The sequence below is a fragment of the Sinocyclocheilus grahami genome, unplaced genomic scaffold, assembly GCF_001515645.1.
Source record: "Sinocyclocheilus grahami isolate Dianchi unplaced genomic scaffold, SAMN03320097.WGS_v1.1 scaffold345.1, whole genome shotgun sequence".
NCBI classification, from domain to species: domain Eukaryota; kingdom Metazoa; phylum Chordata; class Actinopteri; order Cypriniformes; family Cyprinidae; genus Sinocyclocheilus; species Sinocyclocheilus grahami.
The window spans coordinates 154,594-175,088 of record NW_015505524.1 but is presented as its reverse complement, the minus strand read 5'-3'; the positions used below and the strand labels follow the sequence as shown (position 1 = coordinate 175,088).

At 35.8% G+C, this 20,495-nt stretch overlaps 1 protein-coding gene across 1 annotated transcript in view; it reads left to right on the top strand.

Moving 5' to 3' along the window:
• The window catches only part of LOC107548264 (vinexin-like), a 64,470-nt gene that overhangs the window by 10,909 nt on the left and 33,066 nt on the right, over nt 1-20,495 (top strand). The window contains exons 2-3 of the mRNA XM_016228897.1: nt 15,977-16,032; nt 19,781-19,978. Coding sequence (XP_016084383.1) covers nt 16,021-16,032; nt 19,781-19,978 — 210 coding nt within the window. The 5' untranslated portion in view covers nt 15,977-16,020. The remainder of the gene's footprint in view (nt 1-15,976; nt 16,033-19,780; nt 19,979-20,495) is intronic.

The following is a 20,495-nucleotide window of genomic DNA, read 5'->3' as shown; positions in this document are numbered from 1 at the left end:
GCCTTTGAGAAAATGAAAGCTCAGATGGCCCAATCTGGAATCTTCCCTTTATGTCGTCATACGGGGAAAGGTGACCTCCCCTTTCTCTGCTTTGCCCACCCAGAGAATTTGGCCCACCCATGAGAAAATGAGCTACTACCGTGCGAGGCGAGCGCAATATTTTTTTTACCTCGAGAGACATCATGGCTTGCAAACGAGCGAAGCATGGCAGTTGCGCCGCCTCTCTCCTCCTCATTAGCATTTAAAGCTACAGACACAAAAATGGCACATCCTAAGGAAAGCTCATTGTGGGACAGGCTCGTAGTGGCTGAAATTCTGCACCAAGGCTGAATTTCGGGAAAGAGACTTCAGATACAGTACTAGGGACCACTTAGGCCTATATAAAAGCATCTAAAAAGCAGCATGTCATGGGACCTTTAAGTGCGAAACAACAAGCCAGGCCAGTGTTGCCACCTTGTAGACAAACTAATTAGTGCAAAAAAGTTCAAGGCACACTTGCAAGCTGAGCATACATTACATGCATGGTTAGAAAAATTCAGTAGACAATTGGGACCAAAGTCTTGGATGCTATGTTTTCACTTTGATCTAATCGGTGGTTGACGTCACACAGTGTGTGATTGTTTTTTACCCAAGATCTCACTGGGATCATATCATCCAGTCAGACAAGCAAAAATGGTAAAGGACTGTAAAAATCATACAGTGTGGCCCTCGAGTAAGTGATTTGATCTAGACATGATGTCAAATCTTTTGGCTCAGTCTCACCTTATACTGTGCTTTGTCTATCTACTCGCTTTTATCTCTTTATCACTTTCGCTTTTTATCTCTTTAATGCTTTAACAGCACAGAAACAGAAAAGCTCTCTCAGCAATTTATCTTCAATTGATAAACAAAGTGGCAAAAGATTGATGTGACTCATTCAGATGTTATCAGACAATGGAGATGATTGCTGATCAACTATATATGAGGATTAATACAACCTATTCTAATTTGCCTTTATGACATACAGTATGAAATACGTAATTCATATGTAATTCAATGAAATATATTGTTCATTCACCAAAACAACTTACAGTAGGTGGTTGAATTTCATTCATTGCAGATAAAATATCATACAAAATATCATCTGCAAATGACTTTTAACCTTCTGTACTGAAGTTTCTTATATAATGCAAAGACATCGATTGATATTTAAGTTTGTCTTAAGTGTCCAAATAGGTTTTGGGGCAACTGAATATGTGTTCAAAATACTGATTAATGGATGTGACTCTAGTGTAAACGTATACACTGAATAAAGAAGCACAGGTAGTTATTTATCTTGAAAGTATACTATATAATGTATCTGCTGATATATTTATATAAACTACATGATGGAATGGTCATCTTCTCCAGAGCAACAAACAAACTGCCCACGCTCAGGACATTTTCCAAATGCCTTTGTGAAAATGAATGGAGATGCAGGACAGAGTTAATCTGATCACATGCTGGGGAATAGTGTGCAAATGCTCTTATTGGACAGTTGGGATTCACCAATATGGTAAAAAATGTGCTGAGTTTGAGACACACTTCTTAGCAAAGGCCTACACATGGTTTCAGTGACTCGCGGATATTCAGTAAGTCTGTTAATGATTGAACGGACACTTTTAAAGACTCCAAAGAAGTTATACATATCTGCATATTCAATGTGACCCCTCACTTTGGTGTCTTTCCCATAAGAACAATAAAGAATGGTGATTGTTTGGCCATAGTCACCATCACCTGAGTTTTGAGGTGAAAATATGACCAAAGAGAGTATGATTTCAGGAATCCTGTCTGGATCTTTTGAGTGTCATATAGTCACAGCAGTTGATTCACGAATCAAATCTATGTTTAGTCATTTTCGTGTGTTTTACCCCCACATGTATGTCATTTGATTCATTGAAGGGTTTCTCACTCTGAAGAATGAACTTGCTATTGTTATAGAGGTCAACCGGACGAATTTGACAAGTTTTTGTCTCTGGATTTTGACACAGGAACAATGAAATCTTCTAAGTACAGTTCTGTCTTCGGCTCAACTATTGTGGCTATTGATAAAAGCTCTGTGCGTAGTTAAACCCATCTTGAAAAGCAGAACCGTTTAGCCTCAAACTGACCTGTGCCTCTTTTGACCTTTGATCTTTGGACAATGATCCAAACTGCTGTCAACAAGACAAATGAATCACCATTCCATTCCTTCACTGATAATAATGCCAGTGGCTTGCATGTTCAACATGCTTTACTGAAAATAATAATATTCTTAATCAGTATTTCCCCAGTAAAATATATCTAAACATCCTTAAGATGGCTTAACAAGCAAAATTATGTAATATGTGGATTTTACAGCCTCAAATTTTTACACTGCACTTAAGTACAATGTGACTTTTAGACATTGATATTATAATATTTTCAGGTACAGTTTTTTTTTAATATAATTTTAAGATTTGTAGTACACTAAAATATTGTAGTTAATTAAGCACACTTAAAAAAAAAAGTGGATATACATATTTAGATATTTTAATTGGAAAACAAAATAAAAACACGTTTGTTTATTTGTTTATCAGGATCAGACTCTTTGCTGACTACTCAAATTTTAATTATTCTCTGGTTCGTAGATGTGCTGAGCTTTAAACCTTTAAACACGCAGGCCGTGGTCACTATAAACTAATTACAGATTGTCTTTATCTTATCAAATGCAATCATGTGTACGTGTTCATGTGTGTGCCAAATCAAACTGTCACTTCACAGCTGTCACGAGCACCGTTGCACTAGCAGTCATTATCTTTGAGGAGTGATGTGTCTCCTGCAGTATATTCAGTTCACACTGACCAAAAACTCATAATGTCTTGATAACAAATAAATTGGCATATTTAAGGCAAGGCAAGGCAAATTTTATTTATAGAGCACAAGTTTAACACAACCGTAGTTGATCCAAAGTGCTTTACAATAAAAATAACTGAATTTAAAAGAGAAAAGGAAAGAAGACAATGGAAAATAAAACAAGTATCAAAAACAATTAAATGAAAATGAATAAAACACCAATTAAACTATTCAAAGTACATACACAGCATCACTCAAATGCTATAGAGTAAAAATAAGTCTTTAAGATAGATTTAAAAGCATCCAATGATGGAGAAGCTCTGATGTTCAAAGGTAGACTGTTCCACAGCTTTGGGGCAACTACTGAGAAAGCGCGATCACCTTTTGTTTCACAACCTGAACGGGGGACAGATAAAAGTAACTGATCACTAGATCTTTAATGACCTAGAGGCTGTATATGACCTAATGAGATCACAGATATAATCCGGGGCAGAATTATTCAATGCCTTGTATGCAAAAAGAAGTATCTTTAAGTCGACTCTAAGTTTTATAGGGAGCCAGTGCAATGAGGCAAGGACAGGGGAGATATGATCCCTTTTCTTAGTTCCTGTTAAGAATCTGGCTGCTGCATTTTAAACCATCTGTAACCGAGACAGTGTAGATTGAGGTAGGCCAATGTACAAAGAGTTACAGTAATCCAATCGAGAAGAAATTAATGCATGAATTACAATTTCAAGGTCTTTACTAGAAAGAAAGTGTTTCACCTTAGCCACTGATCTGAGATGAAAAAAGCTACTCTTTACAACTGCATTTACATGCTTGTCAAATTGGAGAAGAGGATCAAAATGGACTCCAAGATTTTTTGCATAATTGTGTAGGTTATTACTTAGAAAACCTAACTGTGTTTTAATGGAGTTGTTAGTAGCACCAGGGCCCAGTAGAAGCACTTCGGTTTTATCTTCATTCAATTGCAGAGAGTTTTTTGTCATCCAGGTCTTGACTTCATTAAGGCATAAGAAAAGATGATCTAATGAAAAGTCATTTCCTGGTTTGACTGGAAGATATAGTTGGAGGTCATCAGCGTAACAATGATAATTAATGTTATGTTTATGGAGTATTGAGCCCAAGGGGAGCATGTAAAGGGAAAACAAAAGAGGGCCAAGAATGGATCCCTGAGGAACACCACAATGGATAGGCACAGGGGGTGAAGTAAATGACCCGATATTTACAGAAAAAGTCCTCCCTTTTAAGTAATAATAACAATTAATAATTAATTAATTAATTACATAATTAATCATTAATATACTATTAATAATTAAGTATGAGGCGAACCACTCTAAAGCTAGGCCATGAACCCCAACAACATGCTCAAGTCGTTTCAGAAGAATATCCTGGTCGACAGTATCAAATGACTTACAGTTAAACACTTACAGTTAAAATACGCCAACTTGTGGCCAAAGAGCATCTCTAATAACTTATACCTAGCATAAAACATGTGACTCAGTATTATGTAAGAGCTGTTCACATTTGTTTGAATTGTAGTGCACTCCTTCCCTACTGAAGTCACTGGATCTGCTGAGTGAACGGGTGTGTAAAGGGAAAACAAAAGAGGGCCAAGAATGGATCCCTGAGGAACACCACAATGGATAGGCACAGGGGGTGAAGTAAATGACCCGATATTTACAGAAAAAGTCCTCCCTTTTAAGTAATAATAACAATTAATAATTAATTAATTAATTATTAATATACTATTAATAATTAAGTATGAGGCGAACCACTCTAAAGCTAGGCCCTGAACCCCAACAACATGCTCAAGTCGTTTCAGAAGAATATCCTGGTCGACAGTATCAAATGACTTACAGTTAAACACTTACAGTTAAAATACGCCAACTTGTGGCCAAAGAGCATCTCTAATAACTTATACCCAGCATAAAACATGTGACTCAGTATTATGTAAGAGCTGTTCACATTTGTTTGAATTGTAGTGCACTCCTTCCCTACTGAAGTCACTGGATCTGCTGAGTGAACGGGTGGAGCTCATCACTAATGTTCCACAGGTCAATCACTCATGCCAGAGAATACGTAACTGCTGATGTTGCTCTAAAAGAATTAGTTCAACCAGAAATGTCATCATTTACTCATCCTCGTATTGTTCCAAACCTACAGTAATGGTTTCTTCCATCCATGAGACACACATTTTTAAGTTTCCAAGCACCATAAAAGCATCATAAATGTGGTCCATATAACTCATGCACTGTATTCCAAGTCAAACTATTGTTTTATGTGTTATGCATTGATAATCATGCATTGATAATCTTGCCCTCAGTGAGCTGTTAACTTTGAAAAGATCCAACTCAAAAGAATGACTTGAACTTGTGATAGACTCATATTCCATCAGTAAACCTTATAAGTAGTTCATGAGCTATATGCACTACTTTTATGGATTTGTTATGGTCATTTTGGAGCTTCCTGAGTGAACGGGTGTAGCTCATCACTAATGTTCCACAGGTCAATCACTCATGCCAGAGAATACGTAACTGCTGATGTTGCTCTAAAAGAATTAGTTCAACCAGAAATGTCATCATTTACTCATCCTCGTATTGTTCCAAACCTACAGTAATGGTTTCTTCCATCCATGAGACACACATTTTTAAGTTTCCAAGCACCATAAAAGCATCATAAATGTGGTCCATATAACTCATGCACTGTATTCCAAGTCAAACTATTGTTTTATGTGTTATGCATTGATAATCTTGCCCTCAGTGAGCTGTTAACTTTGAAAAGATCCAACTCAAAAGAATGACTTGAACTTGTGATAGACTCATATTCCATCAGTAAACCTTATAAGTAGTTCATGAGCTATATGCACTACTTTTATGGATTTGTTATGGTCATTTTGGAGCTTGACAGCCCCCATTCTCATTCACTTTTATTATATTAAAAAAGAAATGACCAGGATGTTAATCAAAAAGTCACTTTTTGTTTTTCACAGAAGAAAGAAAATCATACGTTTGGAATGGCATGCAGGTGAATAAATGATGACATAAACTTTGTTTCTGTGTGAACTATCTCTGTAAAGGTTATTGTGGAAAATATGATTTCACTTTTCACTAAAACTTTTTTACTAAAAGTCTTGGATTAGGAGCATGTGGATAGTTTTCAGTGCTATTTAAAAGGAAGACGTAATACTGTGATTCAGCTGTTAAATTGTTATCTCTAAAATAAAACCAACTGAAAGCAGATGGAAACATCAGTGGATGTGACACAGGAAACGTTTCAGCGATGATGTCATTGGGAGTATGCACTGAAAAAAAGGTAACATCTAAGTTAACTGGTTTTATTCAAGTCAGAAATATTATTTAAAGGGGTCATATAATGCTACATGCACTTTTACAAGTTGTTTGAACTGAAATGTGTGTTGGCAGTGTGTGTACACAACCACCCTAAAATGATACAAATCCACCCAGTGGTTTTTTGTTAATCTACTAAAATCTTTCCCCATTTCTCAAATCGAGCCGATCTCAGATGCCTGTCTGTGTGACGTCCCGCCCCTCCCACGATAGTTTGATTGACAGTAGCATTTCAGCACAGACTGGACTGGCGTCTTACCTTAGACCCGCCCTGAGTGAGCTGTGAACAGTCCGCCATTGTTTCACCGCCGGAGGAGATGTAGACAAGAATGACTCCTGAGCGATTTAGGTCTTCTGTTGTTGGATGTAATAATGAACATAGCAGTCCTCATTTACTCCCGACATCTGAGCCGCTGAACTCGCAGTGGATTACGATTGTTTCTGAAAGGAAATGCACCCCCCGATCTACATAAATGCGTCTATGTTCGCGCGAATCATTCGTGATCCAGCTTCACCTACAGAAGAAGTGAGCGTAAGGTTTTTTTTAATGAATCTTTGCAAATCAACTTTCCTAATAATGTGCTAATTAGCAAGTTTCACGATGAATGCAGCTAAAGTAAACAGTCTCTCTGAGAGCGGCTCGGAAGAGAGGGGCGGGGTCAGCAGAGCTCATTAACATTTAAAGGAAAATGCTACGAATCTGCATGCTCTGAAAAGAGCTGTTTTTGACAGGGTAAAAAAGGTGTTTTTTACACTACCATTGAGAAATTTTAACTAACCTATGTTACAGACTTTCCATTGAGACCCTAAAGAATCATATCAACTTGTGGAAAATGGGCATCCTATGACACCTTTAATATCACTGAATCAACCTAAATACTAGGGTTGGGTACCGTTCACATTTTAACCGGTACGATACCGGTATCGGTACCTGAATTTCGGTGCCGGAATCCAACGGTACTTTTTTTCGGTACTTTACTCTCTGTGTAATTACAAAAACATTTATTTCAGTGAAAAAATAAATCCAAAAGTCTCAATTTCAACATTTTGAACAATAGGGTCCTACAAACTCTTCCTTTCTTTTTTTCCTTCCAGAAATTTATTTTAAATCAAATGAAAATTAAACCCTTTTATTTTTTGGCAAACAAACTGAGGTTTACTGTTGAAATTAATACATGGAAGAAAAATTGTGGGAATATTCCTTTAAAACATTTTTAATAGGCTAATAATTGTATTATTTTTTTCTACAATTAAGTGATTAATCTGGTTGTAATATTTATTTTTATCATTTAATTGTTTTATTTAAATTTGATAGAAAATGGAATATTTAAAGATGTACATTATACTGTACAAAAGTAATACAAGAGTAATATATTTCTGTTACATGTTAAACCGTACTTTTATTTTGACAGGTTGCCATGAAGTTTCTGAGTGTATACAGTATGATGATGCTAATTTTCTCAAATGAAACCGTAAAATTCTTGTGAAGTGACTCTCACAGCAGCTCTGGAGATTAAGTTATTGTGTTCATGTCATCATATAGTGAGACGCAGAGGCCGGAAATCACCACGAGCGTCACGCGTGCTTCAGTATGTGTAGTAAACAAAACCGCGTTTCCGCCATTCATACATACAGAGGCAAGCGGAACATGCAGGATTCATATTTAACCCGTCTCTTTGCATTTTAATATTCACAGACACTAGTTCATATCACGATTCGAATTAAATGGCAGTGGCTACTTTTTATTTATTTGTCCAAAATTGACGAATTCCGTGGCATTCCGCAATGAATGTATGAAATAGTATTTCAGGGCTATTGCAGGCGGTGGGTTTAAATAGACCCAGTTTTTGATGAAACCAACTAACATGTTTTCTTAAAAACAATCTGACTAAAGCAACACAAGCCCGCATAGAGTATCACTACAGCCTGATTTATCATCAACATGTGGAAGTGATTTGACCGCAGTAATTAACTTACTGACCCCTGCAGTCTACCAGACATTCATTAAGCAGAGTTTGTGTCCTAATCAAACGGGTTACTCCTCACAGATGGTATGCATGGTCGCTGCTTGGCGCTAAAGGCCGTAATGCTTAATAATGTTGGTGCCGGAACTCTTAGTGGCTCATAAAAAGCAGAACCCTGATAAAATGTTAATGATTTTTCATTTACATCTTACAGATTTCCTGCATGCCTGTTCTTATAAAACGAGGTGAAATGCAGATAAGAACTAGATTAAGAGAGGAGTAACAGTGTTTTGACATTTTAGATTGTGCTTTTCCCATGAAGCATGCCAAAGTTTAGCCTGAGAGCAAAGCTTTGGTCTACTAATGTGTCGTTGCAGCCTAAAAGACGTATTTAATTCCCCTCATGTTGTTCCAAATTTGTTGTATCTTCAGCAGGACACAAAAGAAGATATTTTTAATGTTTAAGCTGTTTATACAGTAGGGTCCAAAACATACCTGAACCCACTTACTTTTATTTGCACATCTTTTGTGTACCATAAAAGAAAGTAAGTCGTACAGGTTTGGAATGATGTAAGGGTGAGTAAATCATGACAGAATTTTCTTTTTTGGGTGAGCTATGCCTTTAAATAGACATTCACAGATTTTTCACTGTTTAAAGTGTCTTGCACAGTACAGGCTTTCTAAAATCAGAAGCTCCATTCTGATTGACTGATGTATAGTTTTCCTGGAAGTCAGAATGCAATGGTGTTTATGTGGTACTGAGATCCACTTTAATGTGTATTGCGATATGATGGCCCTTTCCTGACTAATTGGACGATCATGGCTGTTTTATCTTTCTTAAATAGATAAAGGTTTTTTTAGACTTTGAATGCCCAAACTTTGAGTAGATCTTCCACAGTAAATAATCTGCAGGTGACAAACACATGGCCCAATATGGAGCTTCAAAGATGTTCTCAGATATTGCAGGACAGGCCAGCCACTTTGGTCTACTAATGTGTCGTTGCAGCCTAAAAGACGTATTTAATTCCCCTCATGTTGTTCCAAATTTGTTCTTTCTTCTGCAGAACACAAAATAAGATATTTTGAATGTTTAAGCTGTTTATACAGTAGGGTCCAAAACATACCTGAACCCACTGACTTTTATTTGCACGTCTTTTGTGTACCATAAAAGAAAGTAAGTCGTACAGGTTTGGAATGATGTAAGGGTGAGTAAATCATGACAGAATTTTATTTTTTGGGTGAGGTATGCCTTTAAATAGACATTCACAGATTTTTCACTGTTTAAAGTGTCTTGCACAGTACAGGCTTTCTAAAATCAGAAGCTCCATTCTGATTGGCTGATGTATAGTTTTCCTGGAAGTCAGAATGCAGTGGTGTTTATGTGAGATCCACTTTAATGTGTATTGCGATATGATGGCCCTTTCCTGACTAATTGGACGATCATGACTGTTTTATCTATCTTAAATAGATAAAGTTTTTTTTAGATTTTGAATGCCCAAACTTTGAGTAGATCTTCCACAGTAAATAATCTGCAGGTGACAAACACATGGCGCAATATGGAGCTTCAAAGATGTTCTCAGATATTGCAGGACAGGCCAGCCGTCCCGTCTTGTGCCAGTGACCTCAGAGTTGTGGGACACATTTCTGACATCATTGCCAAGTTTACAGAGTCCTCCGCAGGGACATTCCTCATCCCACTCATCCACATCATCCCATTACCTCCCCCTTTATCAGTTTATACTGGCTCTTCAAGCGAATACATTTCAGAATTGTGTGTTGTGTACAAATATGCACTGATAAAACTGTTTCTTGAGCAGCCAATCAGCATATTAGACTGATTTCTGAAGGATCATGTGACACTGAAGACCCTGATTTAGTAGCTGTAGACCTATATAGCTTCTGATGCAATTTTAGGATGTATACGTATACACCATCCAACACAGTGCTGTATGTCCCAGATGAAAACAAAGGACAAATCTGATCTGCTGTCAGAAGAATGCAACATTTATGCATTGCAGATGCTTGTTTGAGTTTTGTAATCTGGAAAATTGCTTGGAGCGCTCAAAACAAACAGCAGTAATGATCAACGTGTTCTGAGGAGGAATCCGAGCATATTTCACCCACAGATCACTGAGGGAGACGTGACCGTATTAGGCTGTGTTTCAAGAGTCCTCTCCCTATTCCTGAGAGAATGTTGTTCGGTGCTGTATGCTCTCTCTCTTTCACACTGCTCATTTAGATAATAATGGTCTAAGGAGCCAGCAACATTGCCGACCAGTCTACAATCTCTTCACTCGCACGTCAAGGCATAAATGTTTTGATTTAGAGATTTGTTGTTTCAGAATGCCACCTTTTAAGACAGTAAGTCAGTGGGTTGACTGAACAACTAGTGGATTAAATAATTAGATGTTTTTGTGTTGACCTGAACCTAATCAGATGTTTTTCTTAGGGGGAACGTAAATTAGACGTTCTTGTGTCCAAAAACAACTAGACCAGTGGTTCTCAATCAGGGAAACCTTTCCCTGCAGGGAATTATATTTAATTATTTAAATATTTACACTTGCATTCATAAATTTGGGGTCAGTTTATTTATTTATTTAGAAATAAATCGATACTTTATTCAGCAAGAATGAATTAAATTGATCAAAAGTGAAAGATTTATATTTCAAATAAATGCTTTCTATTTATCAGTGAATCCTGAAAAGAAAACATCATGGTTTCCACAACAAGATTAAGCAGCAAAACTGTATTCAACATTGATAAAAATAAGAAATGTTTCTTGTGCTGCAAATCAGCATATTGGAATGATTTCTGAAGGATCATGTAACACTGAAGGCTAAAAAAAATTCAGCTTTGCATCACAGACCAGCGAATCTACAATTCAAAAGATTGGGGTCAGTAAGCTAGTTTGATACTTTAGTTCAGCAAGGATTTATTAAACTGTTGAAATGGACAAATAAATGAATTAAATCATACAGTAAATACATTTAAATTTAAATATAAAAAAATATAATAAAACACATTAATATGATGCAAAAAACAAAAAAAAACAAAAACATTTGAATATTAGTATATGGCTGCAGCAAGAGAGTTTTAGATTGCAAACTGAATGTTAAAGAAAAGAAATGAACAAATCTTTTAAGATAATAATAATGATAATAATAAAAATAAAAGTAAAATTAAGATTAAATATGGAAAAAAAAAACTAGTCAAACTCACTAATGGCCACTGTGACCCATCCCTAGTTTTGAGTGGTGCAGGATATAGTTCACTGACAGGTTCATACACATGTATAATTACACGCATACACACACACACACACACACACACACAGGTTTACATTTGTGAAAAGTGGGGACATGGGGTAATGTCCTGAAAAGTCACCTTCTCCTTGTAATACCTATGTCATACCTTTGTCATTATACAAATGTATCTATCCTCATTTGTCACAAAAACGTGTACACACACACACACAGGTTTACATTTGAGAAAAGTGGGGACATGGGGTAATGTCCTGAAAAGTCACCTTCTCCTTGTAATACCTATGTCATACCTTTGTCATTATACAAATGTATCTATCCTCATTTGTCACAAAAACGTGTACACACACACACACACCACACCACTCTCTTTGTTTCCTCCATACATGTAGAGACATATAGCAATAAATCAACACTCCTTCACGCTCAGTTGTACCATTTCCGAACTGGCTATTGAGTATTATGGGTCTTTCTTTTATTTTGACAAAAAAACTCTTGATATATGACTTCACAAAGCATGCCAATCTACAACAAAAGCTTTTCATATTTATAAATGTAAAAACAGGCGAAAGGTTCTTTATTGTAAAGTGTGTGAATGAATGGCCTTGGTGTTTAATTCAAAGAACTGACATCTTTACCCTTTTGCAAACTGAGAATGAACATGAATGATTTGTTTGTAACATTTTAACGTCAAATGCAGTTGTGATCCTTGCATGTGTCACATCATGTCATGAAAGGGAAATGGACACATGGTTTAATCAGGGTTTGCTTTTATGCTAACTTATGGGGATTTCAAAATGTTTGGTAATGTTTTGTATGCACCCACATGTGCCAAACCCACTTTCCTTTTACCGTCTAACACAAAATAAGTTGTTGAGCAAAATGTCCTGGCTGGGTAACACTTAATAATGACTTTCATCAATAAATCATTAACAAGCATTATATAATGCAGATCATTAGTTAATATAAATTAAAATAGCTAGAAATGTGAAATAACGTGCTTGTTAATGTTTACTAATACACTTATTAATAGATCATTCTTTCATAGAAATTAATATGCTTACGTATGTCATTAACCTTTTAATTCATATGATCATGCACTTCTTGAAAATATGCAAATGGTTGTTATACAATGATTAAAAGCTTTTGTTAATGTACAACACTTTTGCTGCAATTGAGGTGGGTTACGAGTAAGGTTAGGGACAGGTTTGGTGGTATGGGTTGGTTTACGGGTTGGTTAAGGTGTAAGAAATGTACAGGCGTCAATTTGATTTACAAATGATAAATAGTTTCCACTTTAGATTGAGTGCTGCAAAAACATAATTAATTAATAAATGTAGATTTTGTTAAGATGTGTAAATAGTAGAAGTCTACACAACAAATGCAGACCAAAAATATGTGACCTTTACAGACGGTGATTATGAGTTAATAATATGTTAACATGAGTAGTTTGGGAAGTGCTTAAAATGGCTTATTAAGCTATTTTATTCACAACATTTGTAAATGTAAAAAAGAGCGTTAGGTAATATGTGAACTAAATTGAATGACAACTAAGCTTTTATTCATCGTATAATTTCTGTTAAAATCATTTGTAGAGTTGTAAAACGTGCGTGATTGTATGAAATGAAAGTTTAATGACATTTTTAAGCATATTCATTTATATGAAATAATGATCTGCTAATCATTAGGTAATGTTTATTAGTAAACATTAACAAGCACATTATCTCATATTTCTAGCTATTTGAATATATTAACTAATGATCTGTTAAGCATTATAAAATGTTTGTTAATGATTTATTAATGAAAGTTATAATAAATTGTTACCTCCCCCAAGAAACTTTGCGTTCGCTTGCAAAACTTTTGTGTTTCCCCGAGAAACTTTGCATTCATTTTCAGAACTTTTACATGGGCTTGCAAAACTTTTGCATTCCCCAGAGAAATTTAGTGTTCATTTGTAGAACTTTTGTGTTTTGTGTTTGCTTTCAAAACTTTTGTGTTCCCCCAACAAATTTTGTTCACTTTTGCGATTCCCAGAGAAACTTTGCGTTCACTTGCAAAACTTTTGCATTTTCCCGAGAAACTTTGCATTCACTTTCAAAACTTTTTACGTTGGCTTGCAAAACTTTTGCATTCCCCAGAGAAACTTTGTGTTTCAAAAAATTGTGGTGTTCGCTTGCAAAACATTTGCTTTCCCTAAAAACTTTGTGTTCCCCTCAGAAACTTTGCAGACATGGTGATGGAAAAAATATGAGATGGGAGTATTGCAATATCTTTGCCTTCTTTTACAGAATATTTGCATTCCCCCAAAAACTTTGTGATCACTTGCAAATCTTTTTATTTTTGCGAGAAAATGCAAAAGTCAATGCAGGGTTTTTTTTGGGGGGGTGCAAAAGTTTTGTGAGCAAACCCAAAGTTTCTTGGAGGAACGCAATATTTTTGAAAGCAAATGCAAAAGCAGTGCAATATAATTTTTTTCTCCCATCTCATATTTTTTCAATCACTATGTCCCTTTAGGGGCTCTGTAGGTTTGAAATGACATGAGAGTGAATAAATGACATGTAATTTTTTTTGTGAACTATTCCTTAAATATTGAATCATATTTCACTTCATTCAGTGAGTTCACCCTCTCTAATTGATACAGTACATGCAAATCCATGTATGTTAATAAGCAGTGCCACTCATGCAAATAACCCCCCCCCCCCAACTGTGGGACCCTAACATACTGACAGATCATTGTGAAGCACACATACATAAACACACGCTCAATTGTTGTTTTCTGTTATGTAATGGAGCTCATTCAAGACTGGTGAGTCATCTGGGCCAAGAGAATGAGAGAAGAGAATAACCCAACATATAATCCCCTGTGTGAACAGCCCAATGTTCATAGCAGATGGATACAGCATTCATGAAACTGACGGATATCATTATGATCTCGGTTCATAGTTAATCATTTTACATGGAAAGCACATCTCTAGGAGTGCTTGCTTCATGGTTTAGCTCTCTGAGTGGGAAACATTGATGTCAAATGGAAAGCTAAAGTCATATGAAAAATTTCATGTTGGACAGCTCACCGGTTGCCATGATGACTGAGTTTTTTTGTAGAGCTGTAGGAAAATGTTCTTATATTTGAAACAATTTTGCTTGTTTAAACATTTTTTGGTTCAGTTATTTGGGAAGTTGTTTATACCAGATATTCTGATTGGTCATCTGAGGTTATGGCTTGTTGGAAAGGTTGACCACTGGTCATTGTTTAGTTATTCAATGCCATGGCAACAGAGCAGGAATGTCCACGATTCAATGTCTTTTTTGTGTGTAGTTTTCTGGGTTTGCACATATAATAATTACAAAAAAATGAAATGAAACAAACTCTGTACAGCAGCCACTGGGACCATGCCACAAAATGCTTCTGTCCAAGACAGTGAGAAAGCAAAACATGCAAAGAATGGTTGGGATTGAATCCAAGAATGTTTGTATTATCCATGTGTATGATGAGAGAGAAACACACTGTAAGAGAAAAGGAACAAAGCAAACTATAAACAGCTTTTGTGAGAATAAGCAGCAGTTAATAAATAAACTTTAACACACACACACACACACACACACATATATGTATATATATATAAATTATACACACATATTTCTCAGGACAACAAAGTACACTCTAAAAAATGCTGGGTTGTTTCAACACAATGTTGGGTCAAATATGGACTAACCCAACTGTTGGGTTAAAAAGCTAATTTAAAAATGTAACCAAAATTTAACCCAACAGTTGGGTTAGTCCATATTTGACCCAACATTGGGTTGAAACAACCCAGCATTTTTTAGAGTGTATGTACGTAAGAAATAAATTGGGCACTCAAAAAGAGCTTTTTAATACATTCATGTCCTGTCAGTTCTGTGGTTCAAAATAAAGCTCCATTTAGTTAATTAATGGATTTGCATCTTGATTGAACTCTTTGATGATTCACATCTGTGGTGAGAACAGAAAGTGGGCTTGGTATTGATTATTCCTTCATATATTAGCAATCAGTGTTGCTTAACGATGTTGTCACTAGATTCAGGGATTTGCTGTGTTTCAGTCACTGCTTCATATTTGTTTTCCATTGTCTGACAACAGAAAAAGGCATATATTTAAATATATTAAACAAATATGTAAATGAGAACAGCTTTACTAGGAATTTGGCTGTAATACAGTATGTGAACACAGAGAGTAGAAGAGAAGCAAACAGACGTACTGTTTAAAGGGCTGACACTAGACAGAATGTAAATATGATTCAGTGACATCATGAATATGCTAATTATCACATGACGTCATCTAGCAACTTTTCAACCAGGATTTAGCTACTTTCCATTGAGAATTGTTGGCAAGAGTGGCAGTGATTCAAGTATATAAACATTTATAATTAAATACTGTTGTCAATTACTGATTTCAATAAAATAGAAATAAACAATAAAGTAACATTTCAAAAGTCCTCATAATTTAGCATTAAATGTTTTTCATTTAAAGTGCCTTATACATGAATTCTGCATTGTCAAGAAATGACAGTATTTTGAATGCTGTTTCTTTCAGGCAGTGAGTCTGAGTGATTACTGACCAGGATCCCTGCAGATGACATGCAGTCTCAGGTAAGACAAACTCTCAAAGCATCTGTTGAAGTTCAAAACTAGCTTTCTGTGTTTCTCAAACCGCTAAACCCATGTTAATGTGAAGTACTTTGCACATGCACTTACTTATGATCCTTGGCAGCTCCTGAACCGTTCAGCATCACCTCGAAAGATGCCCTGAAATCACAGAAAGAAAGAAACGTTACAAACAGCCCCTTACACAATGATAAGAGGAGAGAAAGAGAGAGAGCTATTTATGGACTAGACTTGGATTCCCATGAAAAAGCCCCAGTCCCTGTTCCCCCAGCTCACAAAGGCGTCTCCATGATTTAACAAGATACAGTTTCACCATCTGTGAGAACACAGGGATCTTCCCATGACCCCTAGAGTTCACATGGAGAGAGGGAGCATTATTCAGGTCACCGAGAGAGCAGAAAGTGAGGGATGGTGGGGTTCGAGTCAAGAGGAAGAGGAAAGGAGGCCAGGGAGATGTTTTGCAATGCAAAACGTACTCAGTAATGTTAACTTGCTCTGGTGAACTCTTCATGACCCTGTTGGCCGAGAGTCACACCTTAGGGAGTCACACCTGAGGGACCTTGCTAAAACAGGGCCCTAGTTTCTACTGTTGTGGCCCCTCAAACTAAGCTCACAAAGGGTCCTTTTTATGTAAGAAGGGTGGAGCATATTCAATGGACAGTTTGTTTTGATACTTTGAATGGGCAACAAATAGCGCTAATAAGAGAAGAGATTTATCATTACTAAATTTGTGCAAAGTTCCAAAGCGTCCAAAAACCAGTCACTGGCAATATATAATATAATGTAATGTAATATAATATAATGTAATGTAGTGTGATATAATATATAATAGTAAATACATTTTGAACAGAAACCAAAATTAAAGTTTTCATTTAGCTGAAAACTGGCTGAATATTTTTGGATTGCGAAATTTCAGTACATCACTACCCTTGTGAAAAAGAGTTACACTTCAGAAAAGTATATTCAGCAAATAATATTCTTTAAAATAATATTCTAAAGTGTGAGCTGAAAGTAATGTTTAGTGACACTTAAGTTAATTTTATGTACAATTAAATAAATATATTATGATTAAAATTTATATTAAATACAATTAGTTGAACTTTAGGATATAATATATAATAGTAAATACATTTTGAACAGAAACCAAAATTAAAATTTTCATTTAGCTGAAAACTGGCTGAATATTGTTGGATTGCGAAATTTCAGTACATCACTACCCTTGTGAAAAAGAGTTATACTTCAGAAAAGAGTACTTACTATGCAAATAATATTCTTTAAAATAAAATTCTAAAGTGTGAACTGAATGTAATGTTTAGTGACAAGTTCATTTTATTTACAATTAAATAAATATATTATAATTAAAATTTATATTAAATACAATTAGTTGAACTTTAGAGTGCTTAAAGGGGTCATATGATGCGATTTAAATGTTTCCTTTCTCTTTGGAGTGTTACAAGCTCTTGGTGCATAAAGAAGATCTGTAAAGTTGCAAAGACTAAAGTCTCAAATCCAAAGAGATATTCTTTACCGGATCGGCTTTCACCGTGGACAAAGCGGAGTCCAGCCCACCCCGGGCCCCCCTTCACATGTGGTTGCCGCAAACCCGCCGGACGCTCCTTCGTTGAATCTGCCGGCCGCTCCGTTCTCAAGCCCCCAACCGTTCCTCACTCTAGGCCGCTGTGTGTGACGCTTTTCGTTGTGAAAGCAAAACTACTTTGTTTGACCTTCCAAAAGTGGACACGACTAGAAATCAGTGGTTAAGTTGTATTTACAACACTGTTCCAGAACAGTTCAACCCAAATATTCAGATGTGTGCAGTGCATTTTATGGAGGACTGTTTCCTGATCCTGGAGGAGTAGACTACAATGCCAGCTGTTCTGACTCACAGACTGTAAGTACGTTTTCCTATTTAAAGGGTTTGCCACTGACGATTCAAACGCGAGTTTTGAGCAGTGTAGAGTAGCGCTTGTTGTTTGTCATTTCCCGATCACAAATGCAGACATGGTTTTATGTTTACGCGGCGCGATGCAACGCAACGAAAAAAAGACAGTATAAGTTATTATAATCCGTAATTATGTCCCCACTGGATGCAACAAATGCCTTAATTTATAATGGGTTTGAATGTTTTTGTCTCGTCGCTCCGGGATACACCATCACAGTATGGTAAGGGCATAACATTTCCGTCACCCGCTTGAGGTATTCAGCCAATCACAACGCACTGGAAATCAGGGAAACCTTTCCCTGCAGGGAATTATATTTAATTATTTAAATATTTACACTTGCATTCATAAATTTGGGGTCAGTTTATTTATTTATTTAGAAATAAATCGATACTTTATTCAGCAAGAATGAATTAAATTGATCAAAAGTGAAAGATTTATATTTCAAATAAATGCTTTCTATTTATCAGTGAATCCTGAAAAGAAAACATCATGGTTTCCACAACAAGATTAAGCAGCAAAACTGTATTCAACATTGATAAAAATAAGAAATGTTTCTTGTGCTGCAAATCAGCATATTGGAATGATTTCTGAAGGATCATGTAACACTGAAGGCTAAAAAAAATTCAGCTTTGCATCACAGACCAGCGAATCTACAATTCAAAAGATTGGGGTCAGTAAGCTAGTTTGATACTTTAGTTCAGCAAGGATTTATTAAACTGTTGAAATGGACAAATAAATGAATTAAATCATACAGTAAATACATTTAAATTTAAATATAAAAAAATATAATAAAACACATTAATATGATGCAAAAAACAAAAAAAAACAAAAACATTTGAATATTAGTATATAGCTGCAGCAAGAGAGTTTTAGATTGCAAACTGAATGTTAAAGAAAATAAATGAACAAATCCTTTAAGATAATAATAATGATAAAAATAAAAACAAAAGTACAATTAAGATTAAATAAAAAAACTAGTCAAACTCACGAATGGCCACTGTGACCCATCCCTAGTTTTGAGTGGTGCAGGATATAGTTCACTGACAGGTTCATACACATGTATAATCACCAAATACACAACATAATGTTCTTTTTAGCAACATCATATGACCCCTTTCAATAGAGAATTAAATACATCTTTAGATGTAATTTTATAACATTAATATACTATCTGCAAGTACAATTATAATATATAATATCTGCAGGTACACTACAAGTGCACATTCAGTACAATTAAATCCGCTTCTTTTTCTCGAGGGTAGTCAGTAGAGGAATAAACCTTTTGCTCAGAGAATGGTGTAGTTACAGTATGTACCAACAGGGGCTAACTGATAAAGCTAACTAACTAAACCTTCACTTTCTGTACTTGACAACAAGACTTAATGTCTTATGCATATTTTACTTTCATATAAACTGTTATTCAACTCACTGGGTAGCTGCCTCACAGCAAAAAAGTCCCTGGTTTGAGTCCCGGCTGAGCCAGTGGGGTTTGCATGTCCTCCTCATGTCTGTGTAGGTTTCCTCCAGGTGCTCCCATTTCCCCCATAATCCCAAGACATGCAGCATTGGTGAATTGGACACTATAAATTGCCCGTAGGTATGAGTGAGTGTGTGAATGTGTGTGTCTGTGTGTGAGCCCTGTCGTTCAGGGTGTCCTCCTCCTGTGACCCAAAACACTGGGATAAAGGTTCATCCCCCCGCGACCCTGCAGAGGAAAAAGTGCTATGGAAAATGGATGGATGGAAACTGTAATTCTAGATAATGATTTAACATCTCTGTTTTTCTCTCAGAAAAGAGTGGAGGTGCATGACCATCTCAATGGCTCGCGGATCATTTTCTCGGATGAGGCTCTTCCCGGCAGTGGATCAAGACAGCACTTCATGGCTCCGGATATGACCCAGGAAGTAGTCGTAATCTCTCCTGGTCTTCCTATACCTCCCTCAAGTCCGTTCCTCAACAGTTCAGCCCCTGCATCGTCACAGCACAAGGCAAGAGCACAGCTGTAACACATTATTCCACATGTGTGTTGAGAACTTTATTATACATATGCACTGGGATCCAAAGATCTAAAACCACATAAAAAAATCTAGGATTCCAAATCTAATTTAAACCTGGAATTAAACTGATAGTTTTAAGGTTTAAAAAATAAAGACAATGTTTAAGAAATATTTCAGATTCTGCAGCTTTCTAGGTCACTAAATTTAAATGTAAATAATTAATTAAATAATTAAAATATAAATAATAATAAAAATCATTAAAACATCAAAAGGGACATAACTAAACACTCATACTTTCTTATGTGTATGTACAAACTTTTGTTTCAAATCTATTCAGTTCAATTCAACTCAACACTAAACTTTGGTTGAGTAGCACTGACACAGTGTTGTTTTTAACTTGAATTAAAACTTAAAAAAAAAAAATAAAGCTTAAAAAAAAAAAAAAAAAAAAAAAAAAAAAAAAAATTTAAAAAAAAAAAATTAAAAATAAAAAAATTAAAAAAAAAAA